Source organism: Pipistrellus hanaki (genome assembly GCF_964339955.1).
Source record: "Pipistrellus hanaki genome assembly, chromosome: 3".
Taxonomy (NCBI): Eukaryota; Metazoa; Chordata; class Mammalia; order Chiroptera; family Vespertilionidae; genus Pipistrellus; species Pipistrellus hanaki.
Window position 1 is genome coordinate 114881524 of NC_140505.1, and position 18018 is coordinate 114899541.

At 37.0% G+C, this 18018-nt stretch overlaps 1 protein-coding gene across 2 annotated transcripts in view; it reads left to right on the forward strand.

The window, feature by feature from the left end:
• Positions 1-4405: 4405 nt before the first annotated feature.
• Positions 4406-18018, forward strand: part of LOC311618807 (uncharacterized protein C12orf50 homolog) — a gene marked incomplete at its 5' end in the record, with an annotated part of 29118 nt that continues 15505 nt past the window's right edge. Inside the window, 3 exons of one of the 2 annotated variants that reach the window (XM_084876431.1) lie at positions 4406-4432; positions 5269-5389; positions 16514-16672. In XM_084876431.1, the coding sequence (XP_084732557.1) occupies positions 4421-4432; positions 5269-5389; positions 16514-16672 (292 nt within the window). The remainder of the gene's footprint in view (positions 4433-5268; positions 5390-16513; positions 16673-18018) is intronic. The other variant, XM_084876432.1, reaches the window with a different exon arrangement.

Below are 18018 nucleotides of genomic sequence, written 5' to 3' on the forward strand. Positions count from 1 at the left end.
AGGAAGGAAGGAAGGAAGGAAGGAAGAAAAAAAAGAAAAAAGAAAAGAGAAGAAAAGAAAAGAAAAGAAAAGAAAAGAAAAGAAAAGAAAAGAAAAGGAAAAAAAGAAAAGAAAAGAGAAAAGAAAGAAAAAAAAGTTTAAATAAAAGATAGAGATTAGAATTCTGGGCATTTTAAAGATTACCAAAATGTATGGATCTATTTGCTGTTCTTTGCAATGACAAAAAAGCTCATCACAATTTAAATTCCACATTTTGGTTTTTGCTGTGTTTAATGGAATATAGTTGTTCACAACAAATTTCAAGAGTTAAAACAATATTTTAGCCTTCCCCAGGTGTACTGTAAAACATATTTTTCACAATGGCTTTAATCAGGGCGTTACATGTAATCATGCAATAATGGTGTTTGGTAACAGTATTTGCAAATAGTCCAATGCAGCTAAAACTTGGTAAGTGGAGAAGGAGTTTATCTGGAGGTAAAAGACCACTTAAATATATTTATTAAGGGTGTTTTCCCCAGTAAATTATGTGCCTAAAATGGTTACTTTATTATAGCATTAGTAGGGCAAAGTAAAAGGCAAGAAATTAGATTTTTCCTTAAATCTTTGCTAATGTATTTAAGGGTTCAGCCAAATATTTATTCTCTACTTCATAACTTACTTTGAATACTGCCCCGCTCTTTTTATTATATTCTCTCATTTAAAGTTATAGGCAAACAATTCTCTTCTAAATATTAGTTTCTTGTTTTATTTCCTAGATTTTTACTCCAAAGCATTATATTCAACAAGTTCATACTAAGTTAATGTTTTACTTAGCCCACAATGGGAATCCATATGTTGATCTTTTAAGTTTCCAAATGAGTGCATTTTAATTTAAAAGTACATTTTAATCTAGTGTAATCTGTCATTTCTATAGCATCTTCTAAGTCACCTACTATGGATATTTTTGTTAATTTCTGCTAGGTTCTAATATTTTTAGTAAAGATAATAAGATGAAGAAACACTCAACTGCTGACTGAAATGTCTTATTCTACAATCAAAGTATATCACTTGGCTTTCAACACAGTCTCAAAATTTGCAAGTGCTCTGGATCCTTTCTACTTTAGGAAGAAGCTCTTTCTGCTTTTATGATGGATGAGTAACGAATGGAATACAGCTACAAGATGAATAAGTAATCCAATTTATTTTCAGGTACCTACTAAAATATTGCAATCTGAATGAATTTTTTTTCAAAATCAGTGGATAGTAGTGAGTATATATTTTAATAATTTATTATCTTAAAATATAGATAATATATTTACCTATTTAAAAGTTCAGTTTTGTTTTCAAACCATATGTAGAAAAATAGCCATTTACTTTGAAATACTTAATACTTTTGAGTTATACAATTATGAGCTAGTTTATGTTCATATTCAATCAGAACATTGAAAGAAAATATACTATTTTATTTTTACTAGCTGTTTTTAGTCACTATACTAGAATTGAGTAAGAGAAATACTGCACAGTATTCACTAAGGCAAACTAACCTACAGTTATAAGTGAGGTCATTTATGATGAGCAAACAATGGATATGATAACAGTGAGGAAAATTCTGGAAGTTTGAGTTTGTGTGCTTAGTAGCAACCACTTTCAACATTTCTGCAAAGCTAGAGAAGGTATCTTCTAATTTAAATTTCTTTAAGAAGTATCTATTATGTAATATACTGTCAACAGGAGGTCAGTTTTAAAGGAATAATACTGATAGCCTGAAAGACTCTGGAAAAGAAATTATTTTTCCCCTTACACACTGATAGTTCTTATATTTGTATTTCTGCAATTTTTATATTAAAAAACATTGGATTAGCAGCAAGAAAGTTGCAAATGGCAGAAGTTGGGAATGACTGCTATTTCTTTTTTAATTCCACATGCATAAAGGTAAATATACAATTTATAGTACTTCACATGTTAAAGATTTCTAGAATGAAGGGAGATATGGCAATAATTTGTATTGCTGAATCAAAATTTACTATTTAATGTAAAATATTTTATGTATCTAAAATCTGAAGTAAAATATTAGCATGTATTATTGATATATTGAATTTTTCTGAGGAAATCATTAAAAATATTTGTGATAACTTAAAATATTTGTTTGAAACTACCTTATATATACCAGTTACATGCCAATGGCTCTTTTTATCTTGATGTGGCACTTTGTCTATTTTATGGTTCTTTGGGACATCAAATTTCTAATATGGAAACATAGTATGACACATCATACTGTTTTGGTTAATGTGGTTTCAGTCATATAAATTCAGGTCATTATCAAATTTAATTTAATCAAATTGAGTCCTTATTTGAAATTCATTAACCCAAGTAATGAAATTTCACCTGTCAAAAGTCTAAGTAACAACATTTTATATCATGGAAAAAGGAAAAAAAGTAATATAAACAAATTAGCCAGATATTAATTAGATTTATAAAGTTAATTGGGAAAAATAGTTAAGAGATTAGGATTAATGGATTGCAATGAAACCAAATAAATGTAGAAATTCAATGTTTGGAATTTTATGTACAAGCCAGAAAGGCATGATGTATCTAGTTTAAGGTGTTTCATCTCTGCTAGAAAACCTGAAAATAACCTCTTTGACTGTTAGAATTAGATTCACTTCTAGTGCCTGTTATCTTATGGTTAAAAATCTATAATAATAAAAGGGTAATATGCTAATTAGACTGGATGTCTTCCAGATGTCCTTCCTGATGAAGCCGGGGCCAGAGGGAAGCCAGCCCAGGTCCCGGGTGCCTGCGGGTGGCCGGTGGGAAGGCACCCCTGATCTCGGGTGCCTGCAGGCCACCAGAGGAGAAAAGCCCGGGTCCCAGATGCTGGAGAAGCCAATGCCAGCAGCCAGGGGAAGGAAGGCCTACTCTTGCACGAATTTTCGTGCATCAGGCCTCTAGTAATAATATAATTTATGTTCTGTATGGACAGAGTTTTGTCTGTTTCATAATATGTTTCCAAGTAATTAGCACAGTAATTGATGTGGTAGTAAGTTCTCAGTCAATTAATACAATGATAGCAACCACAATACTGTATCTCACATTACCATTAAAACAATCTTTGAGGAGGTAATAGTATCCTTTTCACATAAGAGGAAACTGAAGCACAAAGATGAGTAATGTATTGACTGTGATTATCAACAAGTAGTGAATCCAAGAGTTCAAATACTGACTTATCTAGACTCTTTATTATTGCACAGTATTGTATTATGAGATCCACTGATCCACTTTGAAAAGTGTAGGAGCCCAGCGCTGATTCCAACACTGTGACTTAGTGGTTGAGCACCTACCTATGAAACAGGAGGTCACAGTTCAATTTCCTGTCAGGACACATGCCTGGGTTGTGAACTTGATCCCCAGTAGGGGATGTGCAGGAGGCAGGCAATAAATGATTCACTTTCATCATTGATGTTTCTCTCTCTCTCTTCCTCGCCCTTTCTCTCTGAAATTATACATATATATAGTTTTTAAAAAGGGAGTAGAGAGTGAAGACCAGAGTAAAAGGGTGCTAAAAGATAAGAAACAATCATGAAACGTGTCAAAAGAGAGAAGAACTTAATGGAATACTTTTATTGTATGTTATCTATCTCTTTGCCTAAAAGAAATTCTTTACAGTTTTTTTCACTACAGATCTACACATAAAAGACAAAAATAAAAAAAGTATAATAGCCCATTAAAATAATCCACATCTGCTTTTATTGGTATAAAAAAGTATTGGTTTGTATGTATTGGCACAATTGTTTTACCGGTGTAAAACAAGAGCATAAAGCATATTTAATGTACCATAATATGATAATTACTTAAAATTTCATAACAATTTAAAGTATAAGTTCTATTCACTTTCCATGCACTTAACAGTATCTTAATAGACTGAGTGAGGAAACATTATATAATAAAAAGGTTGAGTAATAGAGGTCATCTCCATAAGTAGAATATGGCTGGAGAGTCTATAAAAACACACTCTGGCTTTCTTCATTAGACTGTGATCAAACTTATCACTGGTCTCATATTTATTCTGAGTGAGCCATATGGATTAAATGATAATAAAAAAATAGCATTTCATCACCGACTTGTGACATGATGTGTTATTTAATTGATTATATTGTCAATCTCACTAAAAAATAGACTACTTGGTCAAATTTTAAATTTATGGCCTTATATGTGTAGTATTTTTTAATTATAATTTGATCTCATATTTTCTTTAATTAATTAGCAGCCTATTGTTGTTGAACACTAACCTTAATATATTGAGTTTTCTACACTGTTTACTTTTTTCTTCCAGGGTTCCCAGTGCCGGTTCCGACACTGTGAAAAGGCCCTTGGCAGTGACACTGTGTGCTCATTATGGAGAGAGGGAAAATGTCTAAATCCACTTTGCAGATTTAGACACATGGAAATGCAGGTAGAATTACTCAGCATCATTGTTTGTTAAAAAGATGTCCCTTCAATAATATTTTTACTTTTATAAAACAATAGGGAATACATATTTTTTCCACTACTGAATTTTAGGCATTTTGCACTTTGCTCTACTTAAAATCAGAGAAAAGTGGGAGAGTATGTTTTAGGAATATCCATTGAATCTTTTATTTTTTTAAATACACCAAGTGGCCAGATTATTATGATCTCTGAAAGCATAATAATCTGTTCACTCAGTAAATATATATTAGAGGCCTGGTGCATGAATTTGTGCATGAGTGGGGTCCAGGCAGCCTGGCCAGGGGCAGGGGACATGGGCAAGTTGGCTGGCCTGCCTGCTGGTCGAACTCCTGGTCAAGAGGATAATTTGCATATTAGCCTTTTATTATATAGGATATACACTAAGTGGTCTGATGATTATGCGTTCAGAGATCATAATAATGTGGCCACTCAGTGTATATTTTTATTGATTTCAAAGAGGAAGGGAGAGGGGAGAGAGAGAGAACATTAATGATAAGAGAGAATCATTAATTGGCTGGCTCCTGCACGCCCCACACAGGGGACTGAGCCCACACCCAGGGCATGTACCCTGACCAAGAATTGAACCATGACCTCCTGGTTCATAGATCCACAACCACTGAGCCATGCCAGTTGGGCTCCATTGCATCTTTTAAAGAGCAGAGCTTAAAAACACTGAAAACCAGGAAACACACACAGTATCCTATATCAGTAATTGCAATAGTTTTTCTCATATTGTGTTGTAGCTCATGGTATTTTTTATAACATGTGATCATTATATTTCTCCCACCTTTTTTTGTTTAGCAAAACTGCAGTATTTCATGCTTCTGGGAAACTCAACCTCTTGGCTGTGTGAAGATCAGTTGTATCTTTTATCACAGCAAACCTAGAAATATCAATGGATTATTTTTGCCACCAAGTAGCAGTGAGTATATGTTTTGAATAACATAAACATATCATACTATAACCTGGTTTTGGAGTAGCAGCAGATAATAACTCATTAAGTAAAGTATGGATGACTGCTGAAAGGTAATCTACTGGGATGAAAGTATTGCATCTACAACGTGATTGGCTCCATTGATTTACACATAATATAATTTTATTTTATGGGGAACATTATACTAAATTCTCTATATTTAGTTAATAATTTGCTTCTGAATGGTCTATGGGTAATATTACTATCTTTCAAACCAGCTTTTCAGGATAGAGGGAAACTTGTTTGGGCAAAGAAAGGGTAGAATGCCTGGCCTGTGTGCTCAGTGGTTAGAGAGTTGGCCCATGCACCAAAGGGTCTCGGGTTTGATTCCACATATCATACTATAACCTGGTTTTGGAGTAGCAGCAGATAACACATTAAGTAACTAGTTCCCTTACCAATGCTTCACATAGTATCTAGAGCACAGATGCTCAGTAAAACTGGATGTATAGATAGATAGATGGATGGGGGAATGGATGGATGACTGCTTTTGATTCCATATGGAGGCGGCCATCTTGCAAATAAGATAATCAGGATTAGCAAAGACCCCAAACACAGGTTTTAATTAGCTAACTTTATTTTAATTTTGTTTTTTAAATATATTTTTATTTGATTCCGTGATAAGGGCATGTACCTGGGTTGTGGGTTCACTCCCTGCCCTTGTTGAGGAACATGTGTGAGGCAACCAATCGATGTGTCTTTTTCACATCAATGTTTCTCTCTCTGTCTCTCTCTCTCTCTCTTTGCCTCTCTCAGCTAGGTGGAGAGATACATAAGGCAAGGTGTGAAAAGCAAAGGAAATTTCCTCAGGTGAGGGTTAACCAAAAGAAAAAAAAAAAGTAGAATGTGCAACTGACAATTATTTGGGAACCCATCTCAGACATTCCCTGGGCTAAGTTTTGTAGGGATTCACTTTATTATTCTGATCCACTAGACATAGAATCTGGGGGTCGAGTGTAACTTGTAGAAGTCTCAATTTCATCAATAGGTGTCAAGGCTGAGCCTGAAAGATTTTCCCTCTTTTAATGGGTCACAACTACATTCATGCACTGGGAGCAAACCCTCCCCTCCACATTCCACCTCCATTGTGAAAGGGAATAAGCTGGGTTCCTGGGCTGCTGATACCCTGCTTCCTCGGCCTCCTTTCCTCTACCTAGAGGAGATAAGAGAGAGCTCCACACACCCATTTTACCTTTGAACATAGCCTTATCATGCCCACTTATCTGTTTGAATTCACCAGGACTAATTTCATCCTGTTCTTTACCCTCTTTATGTCAGTTTGTCTAGGGAAAAAACAACAACAACACATACTTCTGAGTTTTTCCTTCACTCTTAACACTACTGGCATACTCACAACACTTCTAACACCAAACAAGTGTGCCCCCCTCACCACCACCACACACCCCCCCCCCCCAAACAATTCTATGTGACTTCAGCTGAATATCCTACAATTGATTTTAGAGAAGAAGAAAGTGGAAGAAAGAGATAGAAACATCAATGATGAGAGAAAACCATTGATCAGCTGCCTCCTGCATGTCCCCTACTGGGGATCAAGCCAGCAACTGGGGCATGTGGACTGACTGGGAATCGAATTTGATCTCCTGGTTCATAGGTTGATGTTCAAACACTGACCCACCCTGGCCCAGAGAGAGTACCCAAACTTTAGATATCAATTGCAAGTAGTAGCCTAGGTTACCCACTACTAACTTGGCTACAACTTGGAGGTTCCCATGATTTTACAACTTGAATTGCTAGAATAGCTCACAGGACTCAGAAAGTCTTACTTACATTACCAGTTTATTATATAATAGAGGACTTAAAGGATACAGATAAACAGCTGGGTGGAGAGATACATAAAGCAAGGTCTGAAAAGGTGGGAGCACAGGAACTTCTGTTCCTGTAGGGTTGGAGTATGCCACTTTCCTGGGACATGGACATGTTCACCAACCTCAAAGCTCTCTGAATTGTGTACTTTTGGGATTTCTTAAGGAGGCTTAAATGACTCTACTTGACCTAGAGCTTTGTTACCTCTCTGAATTTATCTCCCACAACTCTTCTACTTGCTCACTCTGCTCCATCCACACTAGTTTCCTTATTGTTGTTTTTTCCTAGAGCATGTTAGCATGCTCCTGCTTTAGGCTCTTTGCGTGAAAGCCTCTTTTATCAGTATCTTTATGGTTAATTCCTTTACCTCTTCAAAGCCTTAGTCAAATATAACCTTTTAATAGGTGTATTCTGAACTCTTTTTGAAATGTAATCAGCCTTTCTACTTCCTCTCTATATATTTCTAATCTTCCTGGCTTTGCTGTACTTTATTTTTGCCATATTCCTTATAATTTTTTCAGATCCAATATAATATACTTATTTCCTACATCTAACGTTTGCTGTCTGACTCCTCCATTTAGAATGTGTGTTCCATAAGAGCTGACATCTTCCTTTAGTTCACTGATAAATCCCAAGCACCTTGTATAGGAACTTCGAATTACCTATCACATAGCGGCCAATTCTACCCTAGACAGTTCTGAACAGTATGTACAGGGGTGGGCAAAAGTAGGTTTACAGTTGTGGGTTTGCAAAAAGAGTTTACTCTTGTATTATTATTTATTAATTGTTACATTATTTATTTGTATTACAACTGTAAAACTACTGTTGCCCATCTCTGTATTTGTGTTAAGCACCCAGCTATTTTCCCTCTGTCGCAACACATTTCTGTGCTCTAGGAAAGCAGGTTCAATTCGTAGACTGTAGGAAAAGTACCAAGCCAGTTGAATTATGTATTGAATGACATCATCAGCTCATTTTGGAAATATTACAATACCTCAAAAACTATAGTTTGATCTTTTGTAGACCTAATATTTCCTACAATATTTCCAGGAGCACATATTCACCAAGGTCCATGTTAACCAAAATTGGGACCATAAATCTTCTGACCTCAAAGATTACTTTATAAAACTGTACATTTATTAAAATCTACCTTTTTATGTTTTAGTAAGTGCATGTGATTGATAAGTTTATGGTGGGATTATGACAATAATAATAAAGTATTGATTCACATTGCACAGCTCAATTTATGTGTAATTTTGTCAGTCAGGTTAAAATAGTATAAAATTTAGACATTTAAATGTGCAACTTGTGATAATTTCTAAGGCCTCTGGTTGATAAATTAAGACTCATCATGTGGTCCAGATTAAGTGGGTGAGTTGGAGCCCCAGCAATGCTATCTAAGTCACCAGCTGTGCTCTTGCAGAAGGAGGTGTTTGCCAAAAGCAATTTTTTATTAGTTGATTTGCTGTTGTATGCTGTCTTTAAACACTGACTGCAATTATCAAGAGTTCTGCATTTTTTTTTTTTTTGTCTAAAAGTATAAAACTGCCTGTCAGTCCTTTTGCAATTTAAACTTTAACCTGCTAGTAAATTAAGAAAGTTTTTGGACGCTTTTGAAAGAGACTACATTTAAATGTTGCTAAACCAGTCATTTTAAGAAGAGGCCTAATACCTCTGGTTGTCATCTACAAGTTTAAAAGCAAATAACAGCTAAACCAAATGATAGTGCTAAGATAACATAAATTAGCTGATATTTTCTATAATTATATGAAGTAGGTAGATATTTCTGAACACATTTTATATATTTTTTGCAAGCATGTTAGGTACTTTTTTTCTCTATCATGACATATGTTAGAGGTTAGTGTACTCAGAATAACTGTCCTCTTAATGAACTCTCTCAAATTTTGCTAGGGGACAGTTTGTTCGAAACACAGTAGCTGACACATTAGAGCAATTATTCATCTCCTTGGTTAATTTCCATGTTATTCTATCATGAACAATTGAATGGGCTATTTGATTCTCATTTATTCTAAGTCAGTGTCTTAGAGAGATGCCTTGGCCAACTATGTGGCTACTTTATTTTATTTTTATACTTTTATTGATTTTAGAGAGGAAGAAAGAGAGGGAAAAAGATTGAAACATCAATGATAAGAGAAAAACACTGATCAGCTGCCTCCTGCATGCCCCACACTTGAGATGAGCCCACAACCCAGGCCTGTGCTCTGACTGGAAATTGAACCTTGATCTCCTGATTCATAGGTCAACGCTCAACCACTGAACCATTCCAGCTGGGCTATGTGGTCACTTTAATAAACTTTGGGCCAGCTCATTTTAGAAGCTATTACTTAAATTAGTATGTGCACAGAACTTTTTTATTCTAAGTCTTGAAAACTACACTAATAAAAGAGAAACATACAAATTGACCATACCTCTGCTACACCCACCAGCCATGCCCACCAACCAATTAGAAGCAAGTATGCAAATTAACCCAACTAAGATGGAGGTAGCCACGGAGCTGAGCAAACAAGAGGCTTGGGTTGCCACCAGAGATGGAAGAAGCCAAGCTTCCCACCTGCCCAGGCCGGCCCTGGCCTCTATTCAAGGCTACAAAGTTTCAGTTATAGAAGATAAATAAATCCCAGATACCTGCTTCCAGCCAGCCCTAGCCTCCACTCAAGGAGGTGCTGAAAAAAGAAAAAAAGAGAAAAGAAAAAAAAGGAAGAGCTAGGAGCCTGGATCGATGGGGGGGCGGGGGGGGGCATGGCCAGTTGAAAACAGCCCTCAGCTCCTCACCCAGGCTGACCACACCCCCATAGGGTGAGGGGTCCCTCCTTCTGGGGTGCTTGGTGAGCCTGCCAACAACCATCAGCCCCTCACCCAGGTTGGCCAGGCACCCTAGTGGGGACTCCCACCCTGAAAGGTGTGTGGCCTGCTTGAAAACAGCCCTTAACCCCTCACCCAGGCTGGGTATGTCCCCTCAGCTGGGACCCTCATCCCATGGGGGCATGGCTGGCCTGCAAACCACCACAGGCCACATGCCCAGGCTGCCCCACACTCCAAGGAAACCCTCACCCTGATCAGGGACACCCTTCAAGGCAAACCAGTCAGCCCCAACCTGTGCACCAGGCCTCTATCTATACTAATAAAATGCTAATTAGACTGGGAAACCTTCCAGGAGACCTTCTGGATGTTCTTCTGGACAAAGCCATGGAGGTGGGGCTGAGGTAGAGGCAGATCGAGGCCAAGAGGAGAGGGCAGTTGTGGATGATCAGGCCAGGATAGGACAGCAGTTATAAGTGATCAGGCTGGTGGGGGATGGGGCCATTGGGGGTAAACAGATCAGTAGGGGAGCCAGTTGAGGGCCAGCAGGACATCAGTGGGGGTCAGTTGGAGGAGATCAGGACAGCGGGGGGTGGGGGGAGTGTGGAGTGAGCAAGACAGCAAGGGGGCAGTTGGGGGCGAGCAGGCCAGTGGGGAGGGCAGGTGGGGGCCAGCAGGCCAGCAGGGGGGCCAGTTGGGGGTGAGTAGGCCAGCAGGGGGGGCAATTGGGGGCGAGCACACTGGCACAGTGGGCAGTTGGGGGTGATCAGGATGGCAGGGGGAGGGGGCATTTAGTGGTGAGCAGGCAGGCAGGTGAGCGGTTAAGAGCCAGTAGTCTGAGATTGCAAGAGGGATGTCCTACTGCTAGTTTAGGCCTGATCCCTGTAAACCAGGACATCCTTCGAGGGGTCCCAGATTGGAGAGGGTGCAGGCCCCCTTGAAGGATGTCCCACTGCCCTGAACATGAGTCATTCCTTCACCTAGTGTATTCAAGGTATATACACTACTATTAATCACTTAGTAGCCCTCTCAGTTATGAAATTGTTATGATATAGTAGTGCTTGTGCTCAAATAACTCTTGTTTCACTCACTCAATAAAATTGTAGCAAACTCAATTAAAGAACATTAAAAATGGATTGTAGTGCATAGCCAAGTATGACTTATCCCAGACATACAGATTGGTCTAACTTCAAAAAGTCAATCTAAGTAATATACCAAATCAATAAAATAAAGGGCAAAAAACACATGTAATGATAATAGATGAAGAAAAAGCATTTGACAAAGCAAACATTCTCTTATGATAATAAAAACACTAAACAAGCTATGAATAGAAAGGGACTTGCTCAACCTGATAGCTGTGGATTTTTCATATATATCCTGTATTATACTTAACTAGAGCCAGGTACACGAAATTCATGTACTGGGGGTGGGGGGTGTCTCTCAGACCAGCCTGCATCCTCTCCAATCTGGGACACCTCTGTGACTGCTGGCTCCTAACCACTCACCTGCCTGGCTACTTGATTGCCTCCTAACTACTCCCCTGCTGGACTGATTGACACCTAATTGCTCCCCTGCTGGCCTGGTCACCCCCAACTGCCCTCTCCTGCCGGCCATCTTGTGACAATATGGGAGTGGCCATCTTGTGGTGGCCATCTTGTGACAATGTGGGGCAGGTCATCTTGTGATGCGAGGATGTGATGGTCAATTTGCATATTACCTCTTTATTATATAGGATACTGAAAGACTGAAAGCTTTTTCTCTAAGATCAGGCAGGAACAAGATAAGGATGCTCATGCTTGCCAGTTATATTCAATCCCAAAGAATTGAACAATTGACAATTAAACCAATTAAAGGCATCCATATTGAAAAGGAAGAAGTAAAACTATATTTTATTTAGAAAATTCTAAAGATTGCAGGCTACATGATTAATATACAAGAATTATATTTCTACATACTATCAATAAATAAATTAAGATAAAAATGAAAAAAGTTCATTAACAATAAAAAGGAAGTATTATTCTAACAAAGAAGTGCAAAAATTATACTCAAAATTATAAAATATTGTTGAAATAAATTAGTGAAACAAAAAAATTAAATGCTAGCCATTGTTTATAAACTGGCTTTATTGTTAATATGGAAATACTGACTTAACCTATAGACCTATAGATTAACTTGATCTACAGATTCAATGCCACCTTTATTAAAATCCCAACTTATTTACAGAAATTGATAAGCTGATTCTGAAATATATATGGAAATTTATGGGACCCAGAATAGTAAAGACATTATGTAAAATGAAGAATAACATTGTAAAACTCACACTTGATTTGAAAATTTAGAAATTACTACAAAGCTACAGTAATTATGACCATTTGATTCTGGCATAAATATAGATATGTAAATCAATGGGATAGAATTGGGAGACCAGAATACAACTTTTGCATAAGTCAATTTATGGTCAATTGGTTTTTTTTTTGTTTGTTTGTTTTTAACAAGGGTACATAGACTATATAGTAGGGGAAAGAAAATTATTTTCAACAAATGGTACTAAGAAAACTGGGTAGCTACACACAAAAAAATTAATTTGAATTCCTTCCTTATGTCCTACACAAAATTAACTTATAATAGAACAAAAATGTAAATGTAAGTGGTGGGTGCTGGGTACAGAGGGTCAATAGGAAGAAGGGGGCGATATATACTTTCAACAATAAGATAAAATTAAAATAATAAAATTCTTATGTGAAACTTTAGATTATGCAAAGCCATATTAGACACGATACTAGGAGGAAAAGCATCCAAAGAAAACATGGATTGAATTTTATCAAAATTATAAATCTTTGCATTTCTAAGAACATCATTAAGAAAGTGAAAAGAAAGGGAGAAAATATTTTGCAAATTGTATATGTGCTAAGGAACTTGTATTTAGAATATATAAAAAACTCTTACAACTCAATGATATAAAGAAAATTCCATTACAAAACTTGGAAATAATCTGAATAGACATTTCTCAAAGACATACAAATGGCCAATCATCTCATGAAAAGACACTTATCATTATAACCATTAGATAAATGTAAATTAAATGCATACCAGTTCAGACCCACTGGATGGTTCAATCAAAAAGATTAAAAAAAATGTTGAAAAGGATATGGGGAAATTGGAATATTTGTACATTGCAGGTAGGAATATAAAATGGAGCAGTTGCTTTGGAAACCAATCTAGCTCAAAAGGTTAAAGTCATCATATGTACCAGCTATTCCACTCCTAAGTATATACCCAAGATATGTGAAAACATATATCCTCACAAAAACTTGTACACAAATGTTCATACCAACATTACTTATAATAATCCAGAGGAAACAACCTGAATGCCCATTTTCTGATGAATGGATAAATTGTGGTATATTCATACAGTGGACTATTATTTGACTACTAGGGGCCCAGTGCATGACATTGTGCATTGGAGTGGGTCCCTCAGGCTGGCCTGTGCCTTCTGGAAGTACAGGACCCCTCAGGGGAGTGTCCAACTTATGGCATAGGTCCCCTTGAAATGGGCCTTAGCCAGCTGGCAGAAATCCCCCTGGGAGTCCTTAGTGCTGCCATGGAGGTGGGAAAGGATCTCGCCACTGCTGCTGTGCTTGGTAGCCATGAGCCCGGCTTCTGGCTGAACAGTGCTCCCCCTGTGGAAGCACACTGACCATCAGGGGGCAGCTCCTGCATTGAGCATCTGCCCCCTGGTGGTCAGTGTACATCATAATGACCAGTTGTTCTGCTGTTCCGTCTATTTGCATATTAGGGTTTTATAGATAGGTAGATAGGTAGGTAGGTAGCTAAAAAGTTTTAAAACCATGTTTTTCCTGTAGAGCTTCTTACTAGTGTTCTTTTCATTGATGTCATGAGACTTTTCCTTAATCTACAATAGCTAGAATCTGGAAACAGCCTAGGTGCCCGTCAGCAGATGATTGGATCAAAAAACTGTGGTACATCTACACAATGGAATACTATGCTGCCATAAAAAAGAAGGAATTCTCATCATTTGCAGCAACCTGGATAGAACTAGAGAACATCATGCTGAGTGAAATAAGCCAGTCAATGAAAGAGAAATACCACATGGCCTCACTCATTTATGAATATTAAAAAACATTATAAACTCACAAACCAAAAGATAGATATAAAGACAGTAAATTAACAAGCAGACTGTAACATTACAGCGGGGAGATCTTGGGGAGATAAGAGATCAACCGAAGGACTTGTATACATGCATATAAGTACAACCAATGGATACAAAACTCTGGGGAGGGAGGGTATGTATGGGAGGGGGGGCAATGTTAAAATATGTACACAGATAATAATTTAATTAAAAAAAAAGAGTGATATGTTCTTGACAATAGGGTAATGAAAGCCTGGGGTGAGGGGGAGGCAAGTTAGAAGAGGTCAATGGGAGAAAAAAGGGGATATATGTGATGCTTTCAACAATAAATATATTTTTTTAAAAGAGTGATATGTTCTGGCTCTAGCCAGTTTGGCTCAGTGGATAGAGCATTAGCCTGTGGACTGAAAGGTCCTGGGTTTGATTCTGGTCAAGTGCCTATGCCTGGGCTGTGGACTTGATCCCCAGTAGGGAGTGTGCAGGTGTCATCCAATCAGTGATTCTCAGTCATCATTGATGTTTCTAGCTCTCTATCCCTTTCCATTCCTCTCTGAAATCAATATGAATGTATTTTAAAAATAAAATAAAAAATAAAAGAATGATACATTCTTTGACAATAGTCCAAAAATGAAAGAAACAAAATTTTTTTTTTTCAAGGAAAAAATTTAACTACTACCAGATATTTGAAATCAGAACATTCCAACATTGGCCTCAATAGCACATACCTTGCTTGGGTATCTGTTAAAAATGGCCCCCACCAAATGGCTTCAATAACTCAAGTTTATTATTTTGTGGGTCCATAATTTAGAATTTTGATGCAGATCTCTCTGGGTTAAAATTAAGGTGTCTGCGGTGCTGCATTTCTCCGAGGAACTCTGACAGAGAATCTGTTTCTTTGCCTTTTCCCGGTTGTAGAGGTCTTCTCTATCATCTTGGTTCATGCCCCGCTTCCTCCATCTTCCAATCAGCAGTGGATAGCCAAGTCCTTGTGGCATTGCACCACTCTGACTTAGCTTCCAGGGTCACCTCTCTCTTCCTGCCTCTCTTCCTCTGCATCTCTCTCCCACTTTAAAGACCCTTTGATCACCTTGGACCCACCTAAATAATCCAGGATAATCTGTCAATTTTAAAGTAGGCTGATTGGCCATCTTTATTCCATCTGTAGCCACAGTTATAGACATCTTTCTTGGGAGGCGAGGGGAGGGATTATTCTGCCTACCACATAAGAGTTTTTCCTGGTAGAAATGTGTGTAAGTCAAGCTAACAGAGAAACCCCTATGGTAGTTTGTGGTAGTTTGATTAATCACTTATGGAGGATTTCTCTTTGGGGCATTGTAAACTTTGGCATCAGTGAAGGGTATGCCTTCATGTTGTAAAGTGGAGAAATGTTTTTGTGAACTCAGGCTCGTCTTCTAATTTATTTTCTCCAAACATAAGGGGAAAATAAATGTGGAAATTGAGGCTCTGAAATAGGATTGGTTGTTTTCAAATTATTGGGATGGCATATCCACTGACAGCCTTCTCATGATGCAGGACTCCAGTTAGGTGACCATTGATTTGGGGCAGTGGTTTCCAAACTTGGCTGCCTTTATAATTTACCTGAGATATTGAAACAATAGTATCAGATTTCCCAGCTTAGTTCAGACCTGCTGAACCAGAAGTTTAGAAAGTAGAAACCCAAAAGATGCTTTGAAAATTTTATTTATTTGACGCTAATAATTAGCCAGATTAGATGATTATTGGTGTGGAAAACTAAGGAAGTTGATTTAGTCATGATAAAAATTACATGTATTCACTAGCCACTTCTATTAATTGCTGGTTAGTTGTGAAGGTCACAGAATATTTAAATAGGATCTAGACGCTTTGGCCAGTCTAACTCCTGTGTAGCCAATAGAGAAATCTGAAGGTATCATTTTTCCTCACTTCCAAGTAAGACACATAAACTATGCCAGCATAAGGTATACATTACGTGAGCTTGACTTTGTTAATTTGTCATAATGTGATTGGTTAAGTTATAATCTCATTCTGCAGATCTAATGTAAGAATACAGTAATGCTTGTGATCACTTTGAACTTATACCAAAGTGTGTGATATACCAATTTATGGTTAAATTACTATCTAATATCTATGAATCAATATATTTTCCAGACCATCTAGGTTGTTGATTTTTTATAAGTTAGTTTAATAACCTTTTCATAAATGTACAGTTAATCAGGAGAACAATGGTTGATCATTATATATTTTGATAAGACTGAAATGTTGCAATTTTTTTTCTGTAGATATTACAGTACAAAAAGATACTCAGGAAGGAACTCCACCGCTGACCCAGAGTCAGGAGCCCCTGAAGCCTCAGGAGAATATATCACGACCCATTCACCATCCTTTAATTTTAAAAACCAACTTTGAGGAAGAAGAGGAGGAAGGAAATGAGCAGAATGGTTAGTAAACTTTTTCTCAGATTTATAATGCACATTCAAAAAACTTCATTATATATATATATATATATATATATATATATATATATATATATATTACTTCTAGAGTCTTATAGTGTAATATAAGGCATATTTTGATTAGAAAATAGCTTTAAATTTAATAAGTATATTAAATTCATCATGTCCTAATTTGTTCTATGTCTACACATGCTTATTATTTGGATTGGAAGGTTTTTGTTGTATGAGGGGTGGGAGACAGTTTTCCTGTTTAAATATGTACAGTTGATTGAAGGGATATTAATCACTTATTATTTTTCAGAGTTTTCACTGCTCATTTGCTTAATAAACCCTTTTTACTTATCTTTTATAAATTTTTATTTATTTCAGAGAGGAAAGGAGAGGGAGAGACAGAAACATCAGTGATGGGAGAGAATCATTGATTGGCTACCTCCTATACACCCTGCTCTGGGGATTAAGTCCACAACCTGGACAGGTGTCCTGACTGTAAATCGAACTCTGACTTCCTGGTTCATGGGTCAATGCTCAACCACTGAGTCATGCCCCCCAGGCTCACTTATTTTATTTCTATGTAATTTAGCATTGATATGCCTGTGTCTATTTCATTACACCTATCTGTCTCACATTTAATACTTAACATTATAGAGATCCATAGAACAGTTTATAATTTATAAAGCCCTATCTTTTGCATTATCCCAAGTAATCCCCGCAAAGGTATACTAGTAAATAAGGTTAGAATTCAGTTCCTTTTTAATTTACCTGAGATATTGAAACAATAGTATCAGATTTCCCAGCTTAGTTCAGACCTGCTGAACCAGAAGTTTAGAAAGTAGAAACCCAAAAGATGCTTTGAAAATTTTATTTATTTGACGCTAATAATTAGCCAGATTAGATGATTATTGGTGTGGAAAACTAAGGAAGTTGATTTAGTCATGATAAAAATTACATGTATTCACTAGCCATCCTAATCTTTCCTACTCATCCCATATTATCATGGCACGGAGCTGCCAATATATATGTACAGACAAGATAAACATGCTAAAAAATAGGACAGTATCCCACTGTCTTTGTTTGGAATGTGTCTTTCTGTGAGCTACAGGCCACCCCAGAGTATATTCTGTTTTTGTCTGCGGTAGCTGCATCTCTCCCTTAGGTACATCTTCCTCTAAACAAACAGATATGATCTCAGCATGTGAATCTGTAGCCCCAGCTTAAGGCATGTAATGTATAATTAATGATTTCTTTTCTCTTGGCTGATTCTAATATGTGAAAATATAGAAATCAGAAATATTTGCCAGTATACAAATCATTGATTTACAAAATTAAAATAG